Source organism: Homarus americanus, unplaced genomic scaffold, assembly GCF_018991925.1.
Source record: "Homarus americanus isolate GMGI-L3 unplaced genomic scaffold, GMGI_Hamer_2.0 scaffold16430, whole genome shotgun sequence".
NCBI classification, from domain to species: Eukaryota; Metazoa; Arthropoda; class Malacostraca; order Decapoda; family Nephropidae; genus Homarus; species Homarus americanus.
This window is the reverse complement of record NW_024729259.1, coordinates 9,726,494-9,754,024: the sequence shown is the minus strand read 5'-3', so window position 1 is coordinate 9,754,024 and position 27,531 is coordinate 9,726,494. Positions and strand designations below refer to the sequence as shown.

The 27,531-nt window shown below is 40.1% G+C and overlaps 1 protein-coding gene across 1 annotated transcript in view; it reads right to left on the bottom strand.

The window, feature by feature from the left end:
* The window catches only part of LOC121866573, a 115,661-nt gene that overhangs the window by 45,263 nt on the left and 42,867 nt on the right, over positions 1 to 27,531 (bottom strand). Inside the window, exon 2 of the mRNA XM_042366341.1 lies at positions 17,737 to 17,840. Coding sequence (XP_042222275.1) covers positions 17,737 to 17,840 — 104 coding nt within the window. The remainder of the gene's footprint in view (positions 1 to 17,736; positions 17,841 to 27,531) is intronic.

The window sequence follows — 27,531 nt, the reverse complement described above, 5'->3', positions numbered from 1 at the left end:
ATATATATATATATATATATATATATATAGCATGAGAAACTGCTGTATATATACACCTTGATTTGTATTTCTCTCTCTAGTCTGTACTCACCCCTGAAGATGTGAATTACACGAAAGCGCTTGGGAACTTCGTGTTTTCTTCTTTCCATGTGGTTATCAGCATATACCTAGATCACGCACACCTACAGTGATTTACTTGCATATATATATGTAGTATGTATGTATGTGTATATATATATATATATATATATATATATATATATATATATATATATATATATATATATATATATATATATATATATATATATATATATATATATATATATATATATATATATATATATATATATATATATATATATATATATATATATATATATATATATATATTTCAAGTAAATGGAAAAATTTTACTCGACACAGACATTAGTTCCAGTTACCGGTAAATAGCAGACGCTTCAGTGACGTCACTAATGTTTACACTACACCAGCGGGTAACATTTGATGACATTACTTGAAATGAATTGGCCTTATTTTAAAAAACCAAGGATGGTTGGTAAAGGACTACTGAGTCAGTGGGTAAGTGTCACATTTGGGGTACTGGTCTTATACAGCGAATAGAGCTCATAAGCTACTTTTTAAATGGAAATTTGGGGGGGCCGTCTTATGCACCCCGACGCCTTATAGGCCGAGATATATGGTAAGAGAAATGACGCTGTTTACACGATTATGCACGTCGTCTGCACGTTGGCGGGCCGTTCAAACCCGTCGAAATTCAAGTTTCTGCCGTCAAAATTTTTATTTATTTTTTTTTGTGTGTTCCAATAAAAAATTAAAATTAAAAACTCGCAAAATTTGAGAAGCTACTATTCGACATTTAACCCTTCAATATGTCTTCTAAGAGACCATGATGCAGAGAAAGTGGTGCTAGTGCTTCCAAGCATAAGCACAAGTCACTATCTATCCAGGAAAAGGGTGAATTTCCATGGTCCGGCACCGGTCAGGTCCCGAGGTTGGCGGACTAGAGAGGTACAACCTGTAGTTTGCACTAGACAAAAATTTTAATGATCATTTAGTACATTATTTTGAGTACATGTACAGTACAGCTTTGACCTTAGGACAGTGTAGCATCCCCAGAGAAACATTAGGTGGAAAATTTAAAATATGATGTGCCAGATTGACTCGCGCAAAATAGGAAAGATTTGCTTTAAATTAAAACATTGTCCTTAATTATGGGTGTCGCTTTAAATCATTAAACTTAAATTGAATTGCTTTAAATTGGCGTTACTCTACCAGCATATCAACTACCCGACAGCCAAAGAGCTGTAGCCCAACAAATGGTACAAGAAATGGTTGAACAAGAGGTAATCCAACCTTCCTCATCACCATGGAACTCGCCTCTATTAAGAGTTCCCAAGAAAGATGGAGGATGGAGGCCAGTCATAGATTTTCGACGAGTCAACTTTTCAACTGTAGCAGACAGGTTCCCAATGCCTGTCTTAACTGACTTACTACAGTCTCTGGGAAAAGACAACGCTGTCTTCAGTAACCAAGATTTGCTTAGCGGGTACTGGCAAATTCCCTTACATGAAGAATCTCGCGAGGTAACCGCGTTCAGTACACCAATGGGACATTTTGAATTCTTACGAATGCCATTTGGTTTGAGGAATGCACCGCTAACATTCCAAAGAAAAATAAATACCACGTTTCCTGGAATGATAGGTAACACAGTCTATGCCTATCTAGATGATCTTATCATAGTAAGCAAAGATTTACAAAGCCATTTTAAGAAACTACGAGAAGTTTTCGCAAAGCTACAAATAGCTGGATTGAAAGTGAAACTTTACAAATGTAAATTTCTCAAATCAATAGCTGTCCACATTGAAAAAAGCTATGCACACCCTGCAATATCTCGAACAACAGTCTACAATCTCTACAACCCTCTGAAAGACCATCTCATTTCAGAATGACCGTATATATAGTCTACTCAAGCATGTAAGGCACTTCAAGGGAAGAATGTACTTCTCATTGGCGTCAAAAATGTGGTCTATTTAATGTTGCTGGTTTAATAAGTAACACCCTGTTTGGTACGGCAACCGCCGAAGATGTAGCTAAACTAGGGCAACGAATGAACGCAGTTTCAGAGGTAGCTATGAAACAAAATAGGGCCATTGAATACTCCTACAAGGCAGTGCAAACTCTGAACTTTCAGATGAATACTATTGTTGACGAAACTAATCAACTAATACGTGTTGTCCAGGGATTTACATGGTCAGTGCCAACACTAGAATGGCTACTCTGCTTTAAAGAATATATGCATACAGCTGAAGCCTCTTTGCAAGCTTTCACAGTTACCAATGATAGGCTCATAGCTTATTTTGTGATTGCAGGTTTAGGTCGTTAAGAAGCACAGTTGTTGCTGGTTAGTCAACTTATTGCCGCTTTACATATAGCTGAAACCGATTATCATCTAACTCCTATTTTTCAAGAGCATGAAGTGGAATATTATTACCCCTTATTAGAGGCATCCTTAACAGATGAGGAAATACTAATACACATTCCAGTAAAATCACAACAGAAGTTTAATGCATGGCATTTGGAACCATTTCCAGTGAAGGCGAATGACGATCTTTTGGTTCTTAAGAGAGAAACTGAACTAATAGTGGTTTCAGAAAATTTTTCCTTAGTTGCTGTGACTAAGCATGAAGTTCTAAATCATTGTAAGTCAACATACTTACACGTACATACATGTCCTGCTTATGCTTTTGCTTTCACTCAAGCTGCAGAAGCTACTTGTGAACTAGCTATACAGTGCAACCTCGAAAATTTGAATTGCATGGGTCCATGAAGTACATGAATTTTAGAAAAATTCTAATTTTAGATGTATGGAAGCGCCAGAGCAAATTGTTGTATCAAAACATGTTACAAAAAATATTTACATATCTAAAAACTATCAATAAGCAATAGGTATAATAAATTAAAAGTATTATTGTATTTATATTTAACAACATTTATTCTAATATGAAACTTTAAATATGTGACTAAAAGCCTTTAGGTGAATACTGCGGAAATAGTTTCTATACAAAATATTGTACAGTACTTTTAAATTGTAATTACTATCATATATGTGTAAAAAAAAAAAAGTCGGTTAAATATAAGAGACATCAAGAAATCATTGAATTATTTATGGAATAAACATCGGTAGGCTAGCATCTGTCGTGTCACTACTCTGCTCCCCTCCTCTTTATCCCGCCTTTTTCCACACTGCCTGCAGTGATAAAATATTTTGTTTTACTACTGTACAATATTGCTTGATACACATCTTCAATAATACTTCCAAATATTGACCTGGTTGTAAATAATTACCATTCAGTATAATCACTGTCACTATAGTGGGTTTGGTCTGACGAGTAGGATACCTACCCTTTGCTATGTACGCAACTCTAAAGATGATGTTGAGTTGCCATGTATGTAAAAACTTTTAGAACATGTTTTAGAAATTAAATAGTTAAGCTAAAATCAATTATAAATCAAATTATAATTCGACAAAGGAAAAACATAAATATTGAAAAATACTGTATGGATTGAATATTTACCTTAAATTTCTGAACTTGAACTGTTTATTGGTACCGTGAAACATACTTTTTTTTCTTTTCCACACTGCATGCTAAACTATCAAGTGAACGCTTATTTGATGCCATTATAAGGGTGAAAGTGGAATATTAATAAAGTTAACCACGGAGCACTTGTGAGACGACCACCACGAGACATGGAAGGGTAAACAATGCATGACCTAGCATGTCTTGGAACCCGGATGCTCTTGTTGTGCTCAGCATTATGATCACATTTGAAAGCTTGAATTATTATGGCAATATTTTCAAATTCGAAACCTAAAATTTTGGCACTTATTTTTAATCAGATTCTATTTGAATTTTAGATGTATCCGAATTTTTGAGGTTCGAATTTTAGAGGTTTCACTGTAATACAAACTAATGCTTCTACAGCTCCACAGCAATGTGAATACACTCCAATACCTTATAGGTTAGTGTTTCACAGCCATGTAAATTATGAGCAATACAAGTATTATTATTTTCCAAACCAAACCAGTATGATATGCATATTTCAGGGTGTAGGTAGACTTCAATGCCAGAGTTGGCAGTAATGCTGACATTTGGCAGGGAACCATTGGGAGAATTAGACTAGGCAAGTGTAATCCCAACAGCTTACTCCTGCTCAGCAAGTGTGCTGCTTACAACCTCACTATCACCAAAACCTTGTTTAAGCAGGCCGACAAGTTCAAGGGTTTGTGGCAACACCCACAATCCAAACACTAGATTCTCACTGACTACATCATTGTCAGAGTAAGAGATCGCCGAGATGTCCTTGTAAGGGGGGTAACGAGCGGGATGGTTGTCCGCCGCTCGTTTGCGGCCCCACTAGGGTGGGGTAGACGGAGGTGAGAAGGTCGCTGCTGCCTCGTCACCCATTAGACACCACCCAGCCAGCACCACAGCTGTACTCGCACCCCGCTGTTTGATCCAACTCTGGTTGTGTAAGCATCTGAGGCTCCTGGGCCTCGTGGGCTAATTCCCCAGTCCTTCACTATTCGGCTGTCAATCTCCGGACACCTACTCCAGCTACTACCGCGGCTGCCACGTCATCGCCACTTCCTCCACGCCCTATCCACCATCCGTGCCCTGGCGTCTCTCCTGTGTGGCAAGACATCGACCACCAACGCCGGTGCCAAGTGAGGAAGCTGCCATGGAGCTTCCCCGAGAGTGGACCACCACGCTAACAGAGCATTCCACTTTGTTTGACTCCAGTAATTGTTTGACTCCCGTAATTGTTTATTTAATATTTGTGTGAGTGGTGTCAATTATTGTGATTATTTTCATAGTAAAGAGATGTCAATTTCTAACGGTTGCTTGTTACCCCTAGGAAACCCATGGTTCTTGACTTTCCTTTTATAAGATCCTGATTAGGCTGGCAAGGGATCTATATCCCAAAGTCCAGGCCTTTACAAGTGGCGACCTTGCCAGGATTGTCTCTAATCTTGGTTTCTGAGGGTTAACATTCGTTACCGGTGTTTGTTGTAAGTCGCCGTGTGCACGCCGCTTGCTGTCTGAGGCCCGGAAGTAAGTGTTGTTTGGTGCTTATCCCTTCCTTCTGTTGTGCTAATTTTGTTGCTCTCCCTCGTGCTAGGGAAGTTAATTAAGTGTTGGTTGGGGTGCACTGTGGATGCTGCCACAGCATTTTGTTGTTGATTTACCTGGTGCGGTTCTTTTCCCATAGGTAATTTAACTGGAACTGGGTGTGAAACAAGGTTTCCTCTAGCCAGATCGAATCATTAATGGTTTGATTGAGCCACTAAGTGCAGTTGGTCCTCATATTATGCGGTCCCGCATTCCGCGTTTCACCGTTAACGCGGTGCCTTGCCAGAACCTAACATTCTTACATTCCGCGGTCGCGAACGCCATTACGCGGAGTGTGTCCGGCGCGACGCTATTTTTAGATTTTCCCCTCGCGCCACCCGCCCGCCCGCCTGCCCGCCTCTCCCTCCTCCTCCCTCCGCTTGGGCAAGCGGCGCGGTAAGGTTGCGCAGTGTGTCTTTGTTGCGTTATCACTGACGTCATATGACGTATCAGACCTGTGATTGGCCAGGCACCCCTACCCTCCTCTGCTGCTAGCTGTAATTGGCTTAAAGTATTATGACGTGTCCACCCAGGGGGAGGGAGGGAGGGAGGAAAGACGACGCTTGACCTAGCCGGGGCAGTTTCATCCCTCAAGGCCACTCCGTGTAAACGCGCATCCATTGTTCCGTAAAATGGCTTCCGCCGGACCACCACCCCCAGAGAAAAACCTTTCCTTACCTGGACCCAGCGGCACTAAACCAAAGAAGACACGACGTTCCTTAAGCTACGAGGTGAAGTATACCATCATCCAAGAGTTGGAGAAAGGAACAAGGCAGGTTGATTTGGCGCGCCAGCATGGCGTGAACGAATCTACGATCCGGACTATAAAGAAGGATTCAGCCAAGATAAAGGAGCACATGAAGATCACAAAGTCTACAGGTGCTTCTATGATCAAGTATTTTCACAACCAGGTGCTTCTCAAGACAGAAAAATTACTTGTGAGGTACTTGGTGCGTCAGGCGCGACGGAACATGGCGGTCGACACGCGCTCTGTGAAGGACTACGCACGTGAACTGTACATGGCAGTGGCACGAAAGATGGGAATTACAGAGCCCAAACCCTTTACTGCTTCCTCTGGGTGGTTACAGAGGTTTAAGATCCGGAACAAGATCACCAATATAAACATTGGTGGTGAAGAAGCGAGTGCTGATCGTGCTGCGGCTCGGGAATTTCCTCCGTTTTTACGTGAGATTATGGAGGAAGGACAGTACAGTGACGACCAGGTGTTAACATGGACGAATCTGGTCTTTTCTGGAGAAAACTACCTTCCAAGTCCTACATTGTGAAGAATGCCAGCAGGATTCGGGGCCGGAAAATGCAGAAGGAACGCATCACCGTCCTGTTTACCACCAATGCCTCCGGTACCTGTAAGCTCAAGTTATCGGTGATCCACACAGCCCGCAAGCCGCACGCCTACAAGAGCATGGACATGACCAAGCTAAATGTCCACTGGCTGACAGCACGTAAGGCATGGATGTTCTCTACACTGTCCCTCTCCTGGTTTGATGACTGTTTTGTTCCCGATGTAAAGAAATTCTGTGAGCAACAGAATGTCCCATTTAATATTTTGTTGCTGCTGGACAACGCACCAGGACACTCGCCCCTACTGTTAGATCGTCACCCCAACGTAAAAGTGGTCTTCCTTCCTCCCAACACTACGTCTTTAATCCAGCCCATGGACCAGGAGTTGATTTGCAATGTGAAAGCTGCATTCTCAACAAAAAAATTCCAGCTCCTGAACGACTACACCAACACCAGGGAAGAGTTGCATGACCTGAGTGACACCACCACCGATAGCAAGAGCGACGAAGATGAGGAACAACGGTTAGAACAGCAAAAAATACTCTTCAAACAATTCTGGAGAGTATTTAACATCAAGAAAGCTGTGGACATCTTGGTGGAGTCATGGGATCAGCTGTCTATTGCTACAATTCGTCACGCATGGAGACATGTGTTGCATGGAATACCAGGTGAGAGGAGGAGTCAATCTGTGACTGGTGAGGTTCAGACTGTTGCAGTAGCAGTGGACCTTGCCAGAGAAGCTGCGCAGACTGTTACAGTTCCAGGCTTCTCCGAGACTACCGACGACGACATCCTGGAGGTGATCAGAAATCCTGAAGTGACTGCCGACGAGATGTTGGAAGAAGAACACGCCAGTGAAGAGGAGGAAGAAGGTGCGGCAGTCTCCGAAGAACACAATTTAAGTCATAGTGATATTAAGGGTGCCATGGAGTGTGCAGAGAAGATGAAGTCCTTCCTTTCCCGCGACAATGACGATGACCGCTATGAAGTCTTCCATAACCGGCTGGTGCAGGCTATGGAGCCGTACATCAAGGTGTATCACGACAACATCAACGCCAGCCGTCAGCAAAGCATAACAGATTTCTTCACCCGCAACCCACCACAGCCAGCCCAAGCCAGTGATAGTGACAGTGAAGTTGACTTTGAGGGATTTGTCAGGGAAGCCCTGACAACTGTAAGTGACAGTGATGATGATTCACCTAGTAATGGTGATTCACCTGAGGGCCAGTAATCTGCCCTCTGCCTCGGAACCAGCCTCCATCCCCGTATGCCGACCCATCTCTTCTACTACCGTAAGTGTTCCACCTAACTTTTAGTTTCTCTAAGGTAACCTTCATTTTTCCTATGTTAACCTTTATCTTTCCTAACCTAACCTCTTCTATATTACTTGTTTTTTCATACCATCATAAAGTTAAGATAAAATTTTTACTGCAACATAGTTATGTGTCGTCAAAAAGTGGAGTTTGGGGATCGGCCTGGACTCCATTTCAATTAATCCCATATGTTATGTTGTTCACTTTACGCGTTCCTCACTTTCCGCGGGACCCTCCGGGTTACATTAGCCGCGTAATATGAGGACCAACTGTAGTTAATTTTGGCTAGTTGCGAGGTAAGTTGTTTAATTTGTCACTTTGGCTCTTGGCCTTTTGTATCATTATGTCTAGTTTTGAGGATTTGAAAGGACAAGCGGTGGCCCCTGGGTCTGACAGGTGCGGAGGTTGGTCGGTATGTGATCACCCAACAGACAGCCGAGAGAGATGAACGCAACAGAGAGAGAGAGAGAGAGAGAGAGGAACGCAACAGCGAGAGAGAGTTCAAATTAGTTAAGTTGCAGGCAGAAAAGGACATAGAACTAGCTAGGATTAATGCTCAAAATAGACCAGAATCCTCTGGCCCTATACAAGATAATGTTGTAAAACCTAGTTTGCCTGTTTATCGTGAAGGAGAAGACATTGCCTTCTACCTTGTTAGGTTTGAACGGGTAGCGGAGCTGCTTGGTGAGGACAAAGCTAGCTATGCTGTAAGATTAGGTAGCCTACTGAGTGGGAAACCGGTACAGATTTATATTTCCCTGTCTGCCGACATCACTAGAGATTACGCTTTGTTGGAGCAAGCTCACTTGCAAGGGTTTAACAAGACTTCTGATGGTTATCTTGTTGATTTCCACAGAACAAAGATTAGGGCAGGAGAAACATACCAGCAATTTTCAATCCACCTGGGTCGTTTGTTTCAACAATGGCTAGAGGCGTCAGAGGTTGAGGAAACCTTTGTGTCTCTCACTAACTTTATGATATTGGATCAGTTTCTGTCTTCTCTACAGCCAGACCTGAGAATATTCATCAAGGAATGCAGGCCAGCAACGCTAGGAGAAGCTGTAGAACTTGCTGACAACTGGGCGTCCGCTCGCATGCCTACCCCAAGTCTCTCACTCCTCCAGTGAAGAACATGAAGCCTCCGTCCTCCGAGAAACCATTCCCAGGAGTGGAGCAGTTCACCGGCCGTGAGGTGCCTCAACTGCGGAGAAAAAGGGCACATTTGTTCTCGTTGTCCCAGGAATCCCCGCGCCTTCAAATCTACTGACATTCATCAGCCCAGCTACAAGGTCGGAATCTGTTTAGAAGACAGGAGCTGTCCCCGTTATTGTGTCAGCAGAACGATAAATGGGTCTTGGGCATCTACTATCATCAGGGACACTGGTTGCTCGTGTATTATTATCTCTGAGGAAGCCCTGCCTGACGCTGACGTCTCCAGGTGCTCGAAGGTTAGTGTCACTGATTATTTAGGCCGTGTTGATCAGTTCCCTGTTGTTAGATGCTACCTGCGTTGCCCCTATTGCATTGGTTTGTCTGATGTGGTAAGAGCGCCCATTAAATTCGCTAGTGTTCTCATTGGTAATGTTCCAGGAGTTCGTGACCCTAAAGACCCGGAACCATTAAAACTCTCCTCGCCACCAGCGCCAGTCTCCTCGCCACCTGCTGACATCACCTCGCCACCAGCCGACGTCGCCTCGCCACCCTCACACGCCACCTCACCTCCAGCAAAGGTCCAAGCTGTGGAGACACGGTCAGCGAAGGTGAAACGACTGCCTCCCCTGGTTCTGCCGAAATTGCAACCACTGACTGACGCCCAAGGAGTTCGCCAAGCTTCAAGCCTCGTGTACCACTCTGACGCGGGTGGGGGAGAAGGTTGACTTCCAGGAAGGAGGACCAGGCAAGAGATAGGTCTGTTTACAAGTTTGTTTTTATTAATGTTCTATTTCATATGTCTTGTATGTCATCCAAGCAACCAGCCAAAGTAGGTCGGATTTTTACTGGTTGTCCCTGCTGATTGTCGTAGCAACATTGTGATCGGTGCCAGCGTATGTCCGCCAAGGGTAGAGTCCGTCCTGTTCCTTTTAAACCTTTACCCATCATTACAGAGCCAACTTCTCGGGTCACCCCAGATTTTGTTGGACCGCTCCCACCCCCTTCCTCTAAGAAGCCTAAATTATATCCAGCTAATTTGTTAAAGAAATATCATCGCAGGGCCTACATCAACTTTGCTCGTGTCCTTGACGTCGTCCCCAAGCTGGAGTCGGTCGAGGCACTACCCTGCGAGAGTTTGTGTGAAGTTCAGGCGCCAGACTCGGATGATCTCAGTTGCCAGTTACCGATAACACCGGAGGGGATAGAAGAATCCTCTATGACTGGCAATGGGCCCAAACTTAAACCTGGACTGAAGTGGATCCCACCTGCAGTTCCTTGATATGGCCTTATGATATTTGGAGATCATGTTACCACTTTTTTTTTAATGTGACCATTCTCTATTCTTTATTTTGCTCTGTATATTTAACCATTTGTTGTAGGATTGTTATATGTTTTGTTGAACTAATCTTAAGTTTAATCTACCTTACAGTAGATTTTTGTTGGGGGAGCTGTGTAAGGGAGGTAACGAGAGGGATGGTTGTCCGCCACTCGTTTGCTTGTTCGCAACCCCACTGGTGGGGGGTTAGACGGAGGTGAAAAGGTAGCTGCTGCCTCGTTGCCCATCAGACACTACCCAGCCAGCACCGCAGATGCACTTCCCCAGCTATTCGATTTCAACTCTGGTTATGTACTCATCTGAGGCTCCTGGGCCTCTTGGGCTAATTCCCCAGTCCTTCACTATTCGGCTGTCAATCTCCGGACACCTACTCCAGCTACTACAGCGGCTGCCACGTCATTGCCACTTCCTCCATGCCCTATCCACCGTCCGTGCCCTGGCGTCTCCCCTGTGTGGCAAGACATCACCCACCAACGCCGGTGCCAAGTGAGGAAGCTGCCCTGGACCTTCCCCCTGAGAGCGAACCACCACGTTAACAGAACATTCCAGCGGGCTGCAGCCATAGGAAATATTTGTACTTTGTTTGTCTCCCATCATTGTTTGACTCCCATATTTGTTTATTTAATATTTGTGTGAGTGGTGTCAATTATTATGATTATTTTCGTAGTAAAGAGATATCAATCTCTAACGGTTGTTTGTTACCCCATGGAAACCCATGGTTCTTGACTTTCCTTTTATAAGATCCTGATTAGGCTGGCAAGGGATTTATATCTCAAAGTCCAGGCCTTTGCAGTCCTCATCATCTGTGCCACACATGGCTCAGACCACTGCGACACTGATCATCGACTCGTCAGAGACAAGCTCTCACTTCACGTTGCCCCAAAACGAGGACAGCAACAAGCCTCCAGAAGAGGTTTTAACACTAAACTGTCTGGAGGGTCCAGTGGTAGCACATGCATGTGAAACACAATAATTTGTAGATCAGCACATGATGTGTGAATTTTTCAATTCCACTAAAACATTTTATGGGCCAATCACTCGTGGTACAGTCCCCCTCCACTCATCCTAGAGTAACTCTCTAATTAAAGACGGAGAAGGCATCCTTCAGTGCTGGAGCACGAACATTCACTGCTCAACTGAATCACTGATGTGGATGTCCTGACTACCCAGCAGGTCCCTCAAGACCCAGAGCTGACCCACCTCAACTATCCTTCATCCCTGGATGAGGTAGCTACTGCCATCAAATAAATGAAAAATAACAAAGCCTCAGGGCCTGATGGAATCCCAGCCGAGGTGTATAAAGCAGGAGGACCTCTGCTTACCAGCCATATCCACTCTCTCCTGGAGAATATATGGGAAAAGGAGGAAATCCCCCAAGCTCTTAAAGACGCCTCCATCAGCAACATTTATAAAAACAAGGGAAACCAGTCAGGCTGAGGCAACTACCGAGGGATCTCATTGCTGTCCATAGCTGGCAAGATTATCGCCTGAGTCCTCCTAAACAGACCTCCTCCTGAGGCGGAAAACTTCCTCCCAGAATCTCAATGTGGCTTTAGACCATCACATGGCACCACTGACATGATCTTTGCTGGCCGCTATACACAAGAAAAGTGCAGAGAACAGGGTCGTGACTTATACTGTACAGTAGAATGTCGATTTAAAGCGATTCAATTCAAGATTAGTGATTTAAAGCGACACCCACAATGTTTTAATTTAGAGCCAATCTTTCCTATTTTGCGCAAGTCAATCTGGCGCATCATATTTTAAAATTCGCGCCTAATGTTTCTCTGGGCACACTACACTGTCCTAAGGGCAAAGCTGTACTGTACATGTACTCAAAATAATGCACCAAACGATTACTAAAATTTTTGTCTAGAGCAAACTATAGCATGATTATATTAAAATTAATCACTATCTTATAAGAATTCCAGCAATGTTAATTATAATCTCCCCAGTCACTTCTGTGACATTTTATAAACAAAACTCAATCTAAAGGACATAAATAAACAAATAAATACTTCACTAGACCTTCGGCGCCAACTGTCAAACATGTCACTGTCACCAAACTCCCTCCCCCCCATCTTCCCAGCCAGGGTTTGGTGGTTTTAGCCTTAAAGTTTTTATCTTATATAATATCACAGACTAAATTTAGGAGAATATAATTTGCATTGCTGGAATCCTTGCAAGACAGCGAATAATATAAATTTAAATGTCATATATTTTGCACAAGAAATAAAATTTTTAGACCTTTGTAATAAAATTTAATAGAACACGTCAGCTCAGTGACATTTTAGTAGAGAAAAACTTAGTCACTCTTAAGGACAGATAAGTAAGTAAATAAATATCACCTCACCTCCCTCCCTCCCCCATCTTCCCAGCCAGTAAACAGACCATTTCCCATCCCATAATTTTAGCTGTGTTGATTTATGAGTGTTTGTTTTAACATAATACTACAAAAAACAATGTTTTGTTTATTCTAGGAGATGTGCTGAGGTGCATCTGGGTAGACTCTCAGTCTTTTTAGTATTTTGTTTCTCTCAAGTACCATACTAAATTATTCCATTGAAACAACACTTCAATTTAGTGCGAATTCGGTTTAAAGCGACCTCTCTTGGAACTTATCTCTTGTTATACCGACGTTCTACTGTACATGGCTTTCATCGACAGAACCAAAGCCATCAATTCGGTCAACAGGGAAGCCTCTGGTGGACCCTCAATCGTTTTGGATGCCCATCAAAATTCATCGCCATTGTGAGGAAACTCCATGATAACGGAAGTGTCCTGCACAATGGCACCCAGTCTGAGTTCTTCCCCATCCAAACGGGGGTTAAACAAGGGTGTGTACTGGCACCAACCCTTTCCATTTTTGGCTGCCTTCCTTACTCATGCCAGTGCCAATTTAGCCGGTGGGGTAGACATCGAGTACCAGATAAAGGGTCTTTTCAACATAAGATGACTCTAGGCAGAAACAAAGGTGTCGGCAGCTTCCATTACTGAACTTAAGTATGCAGAATACCTCGGGGGCTTTTTATGTGTAGTTCCACAATTATTTGACCACTTACGTGCAAAACCACTTACAGTGGGGTATGCTATAACGAACGTAATTGGTTCCAGAACCTCGTTCGTTATAGAATTAATCTGTTCCAGGCCCCCAAATACAACCACTTAACACTGAAAAAATTATGTGGAAAATGTAAAAAATATGGTACTTTATCTTACCTTAGTGTTATTCAGCATGCAGGTACCCCTAAACACTGGCACATCACTATCACTTCCACTGGGAGTCTTGGCTTTAAGGTCCTCAAACAATTGTTTAGCCTTCTCACAAATTATAGCTTCACTAATGTTACCACCTGCCATTTCTTTCTCCTTTATCCACACTAAGAGTAAATTTTCCATCTCTTCAATCACATTACACCTTGCTTTGCTAAGTCTAAAGATTCCCTTAGCCACTTGCACAGTTTTTAACTCCCCTTTATTCTTCAAAATCATACATATAGTCGATTTAGCCATCCCATATTCATCACTAAGTTTCGCAATGCTTCTTCCATTCTCACGTTTCTTTATAATTTATTTCTTAGTTTCAAGAGTTATTAGCTTTCTCACTCGCTTTGGACGATTCATTGTTACAATTGTATACTTGTATAACAAAATAGTAATACAAATAACGCGAATTTCCACATCAAAAGACGAAATTTCAACAATAACAGTGGTGCACTGGCTACACAATGAGACAAAGATGGCGCCTGACGCTCTTGTTGTGGGTCGCGGTACAACAATATTCATGCGCCAGGCGAAATAGTCCCATATTCATCCGCGTTCGTTGTAGGAGTTGCGTTCGTTATAGCATTCTCAATTTTATAGGTAAAACCGTTCGTTATAGGAATATTCGTAGTAGGATCCGTTCGTTATAGCATACCCCACTGTATAATGAAGACACTTATAACAGGGACTCCTTGTACCTTATACTAAATGCACAAATAAATTCCATCAAAAGTGTTTGTTGTGCAATATTTCAGCTATAAAAAATTAAAAAAAAAAAAAAAAAAAAAAAGTTAATTAAAAAAAAATAGCAGATGAATTTGTTGAAATTCTAATGGAAATATACTGTTAGAAGAGCCTAAATAGTGTTCATATTTCATATAAATCCATCTATAAATATTAAAAAAGGTGGGGGGGTTCTATTGGGATGATGGCCTTAAGCAATGTCCAAATAATCGAGGTCCAGATTAATGAAGTTTTTCTGTACTATGATCAACTGGTGAATGAGAAGTTTTAGTTTAAGCAGGGTTACGAGTGAAAAAAGAATAATTACTGATAAAATGAAGATAAGAATGGCTGTAGGTACCTTAGTTGAGGGAAGTTGAAATCATCAGACGATTTTGTCATGCCAATGATGACTAAGTTGACTAATGCAATTATTATGGAATGCATTGCTCCAGCTGAATGACTGAAAATGTGATTATGAAGCTGCCATATCTGGTTATGAAAGTTGTGGAAAGAGAGATTGAGGAATTGATAAAAGAGAGAATGGACATTCATGGAATGAAGTTTGGGTTAAGGGACAACAGTGGCAATATTTATGGCCAGACAACTTCAAGAGAACAATCTAGGAAAGGACAGAAAAGTGTACGGTAATTTGTATGAGTGGACTTGGAGAAATCATGTGATACAGTGCAGTGAGCAAAGAAAGTTAGGAGAGTCTTGTTTGTAAAAGAGGTTATGATAAAGTATTGGGGCTTGAGAACCTCTGTGAGAGTAACTCATGAAGTAAATGATGAATTTGTAGTAAGGTTGGATCCCAATAACGAGTCAAGCTTAAGCTCCCTTCTGTATACCATAGTGTTAGAGGCACCATCACAATATTTTTGGAATGATCTGCACTGGGAGTTATTGCATGCTGCTGACTTAGTGTTGACAGAGGCTAGGACTAAAGCAGTAGTAGAGAAACTTAGAAAATGGAAGGATAGAATGGAATCAAAGGGTATGAAAGTGAATGTGGCAAAAACTAAATTATTAATTCGTGGCATATGTGAAGGACCTGTGGTGGAATGCAGAAATAGTCACTTGTTATTTGTAAGAATGGTGTTGGTAGTAATTCACTAATATGCAGTGAGTGTAAAAGGTGGCTACACAAGAGGTGCAGTGGTGAAATTAGCAGACTCCAAGATGTTGCTAACTTTAAATGTGTTGAATGTGTAGTAGTCATGTGGCCTCAGCAAAGCTGGAAAAGTTTGACAAAGGGGATAATATCCCTGAATTGTGTCAATGAGTTCTGCTACCTGGGTGACATAATTAGTGCTGAAGATGGTGCTGAAGCTAGCTGAGTTGCAAGAGTCAAAAAAGGTTGAAAACCATTTAGGAACTGTTGCCCTTATTGATGACAAGAGAACTTTCTTTTTGCTTGAAAGGAAAGTTGGATGAGCGAGCAAAAAAAAGTGTGAACTTGCATGACAGTGAGATATGAGCAGTTAAAGAGGCTGACATACACAGACGTAAGTTAAATGAAATGACAATGATGTGGTGGATGTAAAGTGTGATGAAGGAAACCCTGTCAAGAGCAGAGGAAGACTGAGTATTGAAACTCAGAGTGTTGGAAAGTTGTGCACAGAGATAGGCAGAGATGGTTTGGGTATTTGGAGAAAATGGATAAGACCAATGGGGTCAAGATATTAATGAGAGCCAGAGGTAGGCCAGGAATGACATGGGAAGAAGTTGTGAGAAAAGACCTCAGAGTAAAAACTTGACAAGATAGGCTGCAAGAGACTATAACACATAGTTCAGCACACTTAAATTGCCTGACTTTTCCAGGTTTTTCTGCCCAAGTTCATCAGAATTCCAGGTACACCTTTTCAGCTTTGTTACAAGAAATTATGCAACACAATGAGTAATGCATTTCCTAATGTCAATTAACTACAGTATATGTGACAAATCTTTTATAAAGCAAAAGCAAAAAAAAAATTTGAAGACCACCCCAAACCGATCTAGCAGTCTTTGAAAAGAGAACAAAGCAATAGGCATTTTTATTACAGGTACACCATTTTGCCGGACTAACCGAGGTCGGATAATAATAATTCAACAATACACCTCTGAGCCACAAATAAACACCACCTGTGTCTCTAAAGCACCATGGACTGCTAAAAACTTAAATTCAACAAATATTACATGTACAATAATGTGAAAAGGCCATAATTTTGAGCAATATTACTGTACACACACGGTACACAAATGTACTGTACTACACTAGACTAAAAATTGCAACTCTTGTACAAACTATGTGATGTTTATACTCAAATTAATCACTCTCTTACAAGGATTCCAGCAATGCAAGTTATATTCTGCTAAGTTTAGTCTGTGACATTTTATAAGATAAAAACTTTAAGCCTAAAACTACCTTCACCCTGGCTGGGAGGGAGGGAGGGAAGTTAAGTGCCCTCTCATAATTTTGTCCTGACTAAAGGAGGTGCCTGACCATCAGTTCCCGGAAAATTGGTGGTGAACCTGTATTGTGCTAGACTCCAACAAGTGCCTTATGTTTCTTCTATTTATATATTAAGTATAATATTACATTTTAATTTCATAGCAAAATTCTATTACAAGAAATTATAAGTTATATTATAATGAGTCGTACATTTTCCAATGTCTAGATTATGATCTATTTTTCACAGATAACAAAAGTACTAGTAGACAAACTGATGAGTCACTGACTCCGACCCACACCAACCCAGTACCAACCCAGTTTTTACTTAGCATTCTAGCACATCCAGGTCAAATAATAGCTACAAAAAACACAATTCACATTTTTTTCAAGTTACCCAAACAGAATTCTTGTAATTTCGATGTTTTCCAGCCCTAAAAATAATTCTCTGACATTTCCAAGTCTTCAAGGTTTTCCAGACCGGTAGGCACCATGTAACGACTAATTCACACAAGCATGGAAAATGGCCATAAAACAGTGATAGTGATAATGATGATACTGTACTAATGTAATAAAATAGAACATATTGTGATAATTGAATATGTTGATCATAATTAAATTGCAACAAATCAGCTATGATTTATGAAAAATGAGTACTACCTGTACTTCACACGAGAAATTTCCCTTAAATTTCCAATTTCTCTATTTTCAAAACAATTTTGTAGTGAAACAATACATTTTATTTTGAATTATTTTTCCTTACTCATCAGTGATGCAGTGAAACACCACATGTGGGACCAATGTAAACAGAGGACTTGCTGCACACTTAAATTCCAACACCAAGAACTACATGTGGGGTTACAGCCTTACAAGTACTGTACTGTACAGTACTGTAGATGGTTACAATAGAGCTACTGTACCCAGTTCTCTTAATTGTATAGTATCATATTTTTTTTTTGAGGGGGGGGGGGGAAGTATTACAGTAATTATTGAACTACAGTTCATTGAATAAGCAATTACCTCTCCTTTCTTTGGTCTTCCTCTTTTTTTCTTTATCACTGGTTGGCCTTCTACAGCAATACTCATTGGGTGGTTCTCAGCAAACACTTTTGATACTTCAGTACCTGGAAAAATAGTCATATGTAAAGGAATGATAGAGAAAATGTGTGATGCAATATATCTACAGTACTGTACTGTACATAAAAAATGAAGAACTTATCCCAAAATCCAACTTTATGTCACAGTCCTGAATGCTTCATTTTATGTGATGTGCTCAGAAATTCATGGGTCTATACTAGTGATGGATCGGGTGTCAGATATCTGACATCCACAGATGTGGATATGAAAATTTGATATCCGTGGGTGCAAATGTTTCATTGTCATTGTCAAAATGACACGGCTGGTCTGTTTGAAACCTGATGATTCATATTATGCTCCACGCCTCAAAACATGTGGATAACTGGTGAGTTATCCCAAGGAAGAAACAAGTTTTCCCTAGCTTAGGTGCCGTCCATTTTCTCTAACTTCCTGAAACCAACCTCTCGATAAAGTAAATGTGAATGGGTGTGAGAACACCATTGTGAGTGATGCTGAAAGCTTCAACTGTCTTTGTTTTTTGTTAAACTTGTCAAATAAGTGAGTGTTGAGTCTGCCAGCAAGAATGGCATCTCCTAATATCATCCATGGGGGATATCCCAGAGTTTCCAAGTATACTGTACTACTGAAATTAGATAATTTTAATGCCTAAATGTCGGGGAATCTGATGTTTGTAGTTTAATTAGTGTGAGTTAGCTAGATTAAAAGTCATTAATCTCCAGAAAAGAATATGTCAAACTCCTTATCTCCAGATCTAAACATATACCCATAGAGAGCCCTTGTGCGTAGTTTTGCTGAGCCTGTAAAAGTAGCGCTGTTAGTGTGTGTATTTGACGTCCATATCACTTTTTCATGGCAAGCTCAACCTCTGATTAGATTATAAAAAGAGACATGAGAAATTCACCTGACCCACGACACTGATTTTCATAGTTAAATGTACAACAGTCGATTTAAATGTAATTTCTGTCATTGCGTAATTTGCCTTTCTGGCATGTCTGACACATGGCTGAGTTGCCAGATGCCCATATATAAACGAATGCACGACGAAGACTCACACGCTCGTGACTCTTCCTCATCGCATCTCCAAGTATGTGAACGTTTGTTTCCCGCTGTCATGTTAAGTCAGTTTAACTCTGTTGAATTTTGTGAATATCAGTGCTCATGTTTTAACATAGTGAAATGATCATGTGCCAAGAATAATTAAAGTAAAGTAAGTATCGTCTGTATCGTTGCCAGACGTATGGTTATGTGTAGTTGAGGTTAGACCTTTTAACACACTTGTGACTCTTCCTCATCGCATCTCCAGGTACAGAATGGGTGTTAGCTGAATACCCGGCTGTCTGAATACCAGCAGGCTGTCTTGCAGGACATCATTAATTCGGCACGATTAAATTGAGCGAGTCCCGCACCCTGGGAACTAAGCCTGCGGGACAAATTCCCTCTCAGTGTGTCGGACTGCAACCGACCTAACAACGATCTTCGTTTGTTGTTGTGACACCAGGGTGACACCCTGGTGTACTCCTCACGGTTATTGGGCCAAAGTATTATTATTGTACCTGATTGGGGATAAATAGCAGATATCTACAGTAGTTGTCTCATGTTGATTAGTGAACCAATGGAGAAAATGAATGAAGTAAGAAATTAAGAGAAAAACAGGTTCAAGAGTTTAAAAGTTAACATCCAGGGATAAATTAATAAGAAACGACTAATAAGAAATCCGCCCCCTATATAAATGGTGACAGCGGAAGCGGCCCCCTTTATACCATCCATCTCTAATATATAAATACAGTGCAATTCCCCAATTAGCCAGAAGCTCTGGTTCCCAGAACTCTCCAAATGCCAGAAAGAATCTTCAGCCTTCCAAGAAATTCTGGGCATGTGAACAAATATTTCGGGAGTTTCGAGACATTGCATCATGCTCTGACACATTCCGTGGGTGGGTTAATTGCTTGGGTAACTTAGGCCTTAGGTTTGTGTGCTTAGTTCATATTCTGCTGCCATTTTATAAGGTTGTTAACGTCCTAGATACGTTCTTGGAAATGTGACGTTAACCGCAATGGACGTTGTCCAATCATCACATAAACTTTGCATTTATACTTATACGTACATATACACTTTTACTCTTAAATCACTACTGTAATGTGATACAGGTGATTAATTTTTATCTGTTGTGCAAAATACATGACGTTTATATTAAAATTATTCACTGTTTTACATGGATTCCAGCAACGCTGGGCAGTTGGGAGAGAGGGAGGGAGAGAGAGAGCGAGCGAGGGGGAGTGGGGGGAGGGGAGGTAGTACGTTTGACAGTTGGCACCGGCCCAAGGTCTAACGTGTGTATATTTATCAGTTCTTAAGTGATTTAAGCTTCTCTCTTATAAAAAGCCAGTGAAATGACCTGGGTGAATATAATTAACAGTGTTGGGATTCTTTAAGATACTGATTAATTTGAATATAAACATGCTATAATTTGCACTAGACATAACAATTTTAGCACCGTAATCAAATTAGTACATGTGCACTCCAGCTTTGCACTAAGGTCATTTATTTCTTTTACGTTTCTTTTAGTATGGTGTGTGCATGTAAATTGATGAAAATAAATGAAGAAATTTATGTAAATCTACCCAAAAATACAGTTGAAAAAATTTATATTATAAATGTACTACAGTACTGTACACTAATGTACAACAATTTTTATCTCTTTAGCAAAATATATGACGTTTATATTCAAATTATTGGCTGTCTTGCAAGGATTCCAGTAATGCAAATTATAATCTCCTAACTTTAGTCTGAGATATTATATAAAATAAAACCTGTAAGCCTCAAACCCTGGCTGGGAGGGACGGAGACAGCCAGCCAGCGAGGGGTGGGGGGGTTGAGGTGATATGTTTGACACTTTGAGCCAAAGATCTCTGTGTGTTTATTTAACAGTCCTACTAAGCTTCTCTCATTTTAAAATGCCATTGAAATGACCTGGGAGAATATAATTAACATTGCTGGGATTCTTGTACGATAGTGATTAATTTGTATATAAACATGCTGTAATTCGCACTAGATACAACAATTTTAGTGTGGTAATCAAATTAGTACATGTGCACTCCAGCTTTGCACTAACGTCATTTATTTCTTTTGCGTTTCTTTTAGTATGGTGTGTGCATGTAAATGGATGAAAATAAATGAAGAATTTTATGTAAATCTACCCAAAAATACAGTTGAAAAATTTATATTATAAATGTACTACAGTATTGTACACCAATGTACTACATTTTTTATATCTTGAGCAAAATATATAACGCTTATATTTAAATTAATCTCTGTCTTGCAAGGATTTCAGCAATGCAAATTATATTATCCTAACTTTAGTCTGAGATATTATATAAAATAAACATAAAGAAATCACCAATCTTTTGTCTGGGAACACAAGGAGGGAGGTAGCCAGCGAGCGTGTGGGAAGAGGGGGGGCGCAGGGGGGGTTGTGGGAGGTGAGGTGGTAGAGTGTCTGGTGTTTGTTTATTTATTTGACATAAGTTTTGAAGTTGGCGCTGAAGGCCTGCATGTTTATTTATCATTACTTAAGAGTGACTAAGCTCCTCTCCTAATTTGCCACCCAAACGACCTGGGAGAATATAACTTACATTGCTGGGATTCTTGTAAGATAGTAATTTATTTGAATACCTGTATAAACAATCTATATTTGCAATAGACATAACAATTTTAGTACATGTACAGTACAGGTTGGCACTTAGGTCCATTGTTAACCGAGGGACCACTGTATTGCAATATTGACTAAATTCACTAGATAATGTACACAACTAATGGTTGGTAAAACTTGTCAAGTAAGTGAGTGTCAAGTCTGTCAGTATGAGTGGCACGTGTGCGTGCTTGTGTCCCCCATCATAGGAGTCCTTTTCTCTCGCTTCAGGATGCCTGAGTCCGTTTTCTCTTAATCTTAGAGTGCAGTGCACCAGAGACCTCGTTATTCCTTAGTAATGACACAGAATTTGAAATTGCAACCCTAATTTCAACTGGGGTTGCAATTGTTGAGGCAAATAGATATGTCTGATTACAGCAAATGTGTCATTGTCAATTTGTAGGTGAAAGATTTTATCCTCAATAGATGTACAGTAGGTTAACATTACACCTGCAGGCAAATGCTTACTAAAGCCTAAGGAAGGATATTCCTTTAACACATAATATCTGGCCAGTATGGGAAGGATCATCGTGTCTCCGTCAGGGGGTCATGGAGTGGTGGTCCAGCAGGCCACCAAGTTTTTGGGGTATTACAGACGTATATGCGATCGTACGTTGTTCGCGCATGACTGTATATAGATTTATATATACAGTGATCCCTCGATTAACGAACGCCTCGGTTAACGAATTACCTTCCATAAGATTCTTCCCTTCGGTTACCGAAAAAATTTCGGTTAACGAATTCTTTACGAATTTTTTTCCAACATCTTTTCACTTGCTTTCAGCTGCTCACCAGCTGTAGTATTAGTCCACCAATACAGTATTCGGTTCTAGGGCTTAAATTTGTTATCATTTTAGTAAATATCAAGAAGGTTGTACTATTCAATAATTTTAAAAGTTTTATATTAATTTTTTTAGTCATTTTAACAATTATTGAACATAATTGAAGTACAGGAAACTAGTTTTTCACACACTAAACAGCCACTCAACACACCAAGCTAGGCGTCAGTTTGTGTATCGGTTCAGTGGAAGGAACATCTTGTTTGAGACTCTCTTCAACATAAACTCTTCTTTTTTTCCATTTTTACAGTCATATTACAGTGGGGTATGCTATAACGAACGGATTCTACTACGAATATTCCTATAACGAACGGATTTCCTATAAAATTGAGAATGCTATAACGAATGAAACTCCTAAAACGAACAGTATTTTTTATCATTTTTTGTACTAATGTATTATTTTTTATTACAAGTATTAATGATATTCTTTATTTCTGGAGTTTAAATGCACATTTATTTATGCACTTTTTTACAATTTTTACAATTTTATATTATATTTTTTATTGTTAAGTGATTGTATTTGGGGGCCTAGAACAGATTACCCCTATAACGAACGAGGTTCTAGAACCAATTCGATTCGTTATAGCATACCCAACTGTATTGGTCATTTTTAAATATATTTTACATATTTATAACATATAGCGCAGTGCAGTGTTTATTTCAAGAAAATATTCTTTATTTACAGCAATAAAACTTAAAATATCAATGTTGAAATTGAATCCAGCATGGCTCCAAAGAAATCGAGAAAAGTTATTTCAACCAGGTAAAACATGAACAGGGCATTAGAACAAAAGTGCTTAGTAAAGACTATGGCATGTCGGCATCAACTGTGTCGACAATTCTTGCACAGAAAGACAAGTTCAAAGAAGTGAAAGTCAGAGACAAATCTACCAGACTGTTTAAAGGTAGATCATTGATATCAGAAACAGAGAGGCTACTTCTCATTTGGATCAGGGAAAAGCAAATGAAAGGTGATTCAGTTTCTACAGAATATATTTGTGAAAGAGCCAAGGAGACTTACGAACATTTAAAGGAAGATCAACCTGGTTCTTCTGGCAGAGAGTTCGAAGATTTTCGGGCGAGCAGGGGCTGGTTTGAAAAATATAAGAAAAGAAGTGACATTTTCAGTGTTATTAGGCATGGTGAGGTTGCAAGTGCAGATAAAGAAGGAGCAGCAAAGTTTGTAGAGGACTTAAAGAAACTGGTAGATGAAGAAAATTATCTTCCACAGCAAGTGATCAATGTGGGCGAAACTGGGCTGTTCTGGAAGAAAATGCCCAAAAGGACATTCATCACCAGAGATGAACCCTCTTTACCTGGGCATAAACCCATGAAGGACCAACTCGCTCTATTGCTTGGTGCCAATGCTTCAGGGGATTTCTGACTGAAGCCTATGCTCGTCTACCACTCTGAGAACCCCAGGGTGTTCAAACAACAAAAAGTGGTAAGAGGAAAGCTTGGAGTTTATTGGAAATCCGACCGTAAGGCATGGGTGACAAGACAGCTCTTTAATGAATAGGCTGTTGAGGTGTTTTGCCCTTCTGTGAAGAGCTACCTAACCATCAATAAACTCCCTTTAAAGGCTCTTCTCCTTATGGATAATGCCCCTGGTTATGACCCTGAACTTGCCAGCACTTTGAAGGCTCAATTTGACTTTGTCAAAAAGTTGTTTTTGCCTCCCAACACTACATCAATCATGCAGCCAATGGACCAGAATGTGATCAGCAACTTCAAGAAGTTGTACATCAAGAAAATGTTCAGGTGGTGTTATCAGGCAACTTCCACTGATCTTGAACTAACACTGGCACAGTTCTGGAAGACACAATTTAACATCCTGGAGGCTGTAAAATTGATTGTGTCCTCATGGCGAGAAGTCTCCATTAGATCCCTCAATTCTGAATTGGAAAGCACTGTGGCCATCAGCAGTTCATGATTTTGAGGGATTTGAAGAAGAACCAGAGTTGGACAAGGAGATTATGTCCATTGGTCAGTCATTGGGCCTCGAAGTGGAGGAGGTTGATGTGGAAGAGCTTGTGATGTCTCATGAGCAGGAACTTACTCCTGATGACTTGCAGCAATGGATGAGATGTTGGAGGCTGACAGTGGTGAGGAGGAAAGGGAAAGTGATAACCATATGTCTACTTCGGATTTGAAAGATGTTGTTCACTATTGGGATAAGTTCAGGAAACTGGCTTCAAGGCACCCAGATGTGGTAACAACAGAACCTTTTTTGTGTTATGTTGAGGACAGAGTGGTCTCCTTCTTCAAACATCAGTTAATGATGAGGAGAAATGCCCCACAACCAAAAATTGACAGTTTCTTTACTAAAAGGTATTGGGAAACAGATGCTACCCCTCAGCCTAACACTTCAAGAATGAGAGAAGATGTTCCTGCTGGGGAATCTGTCAATCCAGAGGTTCCTGACATTTTTATGGAAGGTGACTCACCTTCCAAGAAGCAGTGAAATGCTTCTCCTCCATCCCCACTTCCTTCTCTTTTCCCTTCTCCTCCTCCACCTCCCACTTCAAATTCACATCAGCATCACCATCCAGGAGCCTTCTACATACACACCTCAAAGTAAGTGTACTTTACTTCATTTTTTTTTTACTTTAGGTAATTTTCGGTGAGCTGGAACCAATTAACCAAAAACCCATTGAAACAATGGTTTCAGTTAACAAAATTTTCGGTTAACGAACAACCTTCTGGAACGAATTGTGTTCGTTAACCGAGGGACCACTGTATATATATGTATGTATGTATATATATATATATATATATATATATATATATATATATATATATATATATATATATATATATATATATATATATATATATATATATATATATATATATATATATATATATATATATATATATATATATATATACTGAATACAATTTTCTTTGACCCAATTATACACGTGCTAGTAAGAATACCATGATTTATGTGGCTATCTCTCTCCCTCCTCTTACGTTCATTCACAAAACTTTTCGGTCTTCTGCCCTGGGTTTTCTAATTACTCTCAGCATGAAGGCCAGGGTTAAGTTGTTCTCTTCATAACTCTACCGTATATCTCGGCCTACAAGGTGACGGGGTGTATAAGACGACCCCAAAAATGTCAATTTAAAAAGTAGCTTTTGAGCCCTATTCGCTGCATAAGACCAGTACCCCAAATGTGACACTTACCATTGGGAGCTTACTGACCCAGTAGTCCTTTACCAACCATCCCATTGACCAGTGCTGTTTACACATCCATGGTTTTTTAAAATAAGGCCAATTCACTTCATGTAATAGCATCAAATGTTACCGGTTAGTGTAGTGTAAACACTAGTGACTCACTTAAGCGTCTGTTATTTAACTGGAACTAATGTCGGTGTCGAGTAAAATGTTTCCATTTACTTGAAATGGATTTACCGATTTATTTCTTTATTTATTTATTTATAACATTCTGTAATATATTAAACACACTGCAAGTATTTTCTTTAATTTATAAGCTTGCTTCACGAGAGAGAATCGGTGGTGGGACTGTTCCCACTGTTTACATCAGCTACAGTACAGTATTACCCCACTTTACGCGGTTTCACTTTCCGCGATTTCTCATTTACGCGGTACCTCTCATTTACATGGTACCTCGCCAGAACCGCCAGAAACGGACTTTCACTTTCTGCGGTGCATCTACTTTAGACACGGGTGAAGTATAATTTTTTATTTAGCTCATAAAATTCATACAAATTACCCGGCCAGAATATAATTTACATTGCTGGAATTCTTACAATATGATGATCATTTTGAATATAAACATCATGGATTTTGCATTACCGTATATCTCGGCCTATATGACGGAATTTGAACCATAAAAAAATTAGCCCAAAGTTAGGGGGTTGTCTTAAGCACCAGATATAAAATTCTTACCTCATAAACATTGCGGTGTAGCGTGTCAAGAGTGGTGATGGAAACATGGTAAACCACTCACAAGGTCCTACCACTCATTATTTTATACTGAAACTTACGTTTGGGAAGCTAGATTAAAATGAAGATTACCGTACAGGTAGTTCTGCTATAACGCGATAGTTGTGTTCTTGTAAAACATCGTGTTATAGAAATTCGCGTAATAGAAATAACAGAGCTTATGGAGAAAATAAGGTTAGGTGCAGATTACTCCAAATCAAAAAAAAAATTCGTAGTTAGCCTAACACAAAGGATAGCACAGTCTAAATAAATGTTACATTCATATCTAATAATGAAATCATACAGCAAATGTTACACTTTACCTTGAAAAAATATGAATATAACTTGATGGGGGAGAAGGTTGATGTTGAGGAGTCATGAAACATCAAGCTTTTCTTCAAGTGTTATAGCCTTTCTTTTACGATCACCACCGGAAAAGCGGTCACCAGAGTGCTTCCCAGAGATATTCTTCTTTTCCATAGTCACAAAATTGGAGAAACAGTATTCAGAATTCACTGAGGACGCTTAAAAACTTCACACGTGTTTCAAACTGAACGTGTGGAGTAAACAGAGCGCATGGGTCTAAAATGCTATGTATTTTGTTTTTCTCTCTTATTTAAAATTTTACAATTTACATTACTGTACAGGTATACTGTATACATAAATATTACATAAATTATTTCTGCAATTGTTCACAAACAAAACACATAAATCAATTGAACATGTGATGTCGAACGAGAACTGTAAACACTGCATAACCCCGGGCCAAGCCACAACACTGTCCAGTACACTTTAAACGCTAAGTATTTAGTTTTTCCCATTTATTTAAATTTTCACAATTTACATACAGTCTATAAATATACAGTCAACCCTCACTTTACACGGTTAATTCAACCCACAGGGTACCGCGGGAAGTGAGAAATGCGTAAAGTGAACAACATAACATAAGGGATTAATTGAAATAGAGACCAGGCCGACCCCCAAACTCCACTTTTTGACGACACACAACTATGTTGTAGTAAAAATATTATCTTAACTTTATGATGGTATGCACACACAATTAATAATTAAGAGAAATATCAATAATATTAGGTTTTTTAACACTTACATTAGTAGAAAATATGGCTGGGCACACAGGGATGGGCGATTGGTTCCGAGGCAGAGGGCAGATTATTGGCCCTCACCTGTATCACTTGTATCAATTGTATCACTATCCACCACAGAGGCTTGCAGGACCT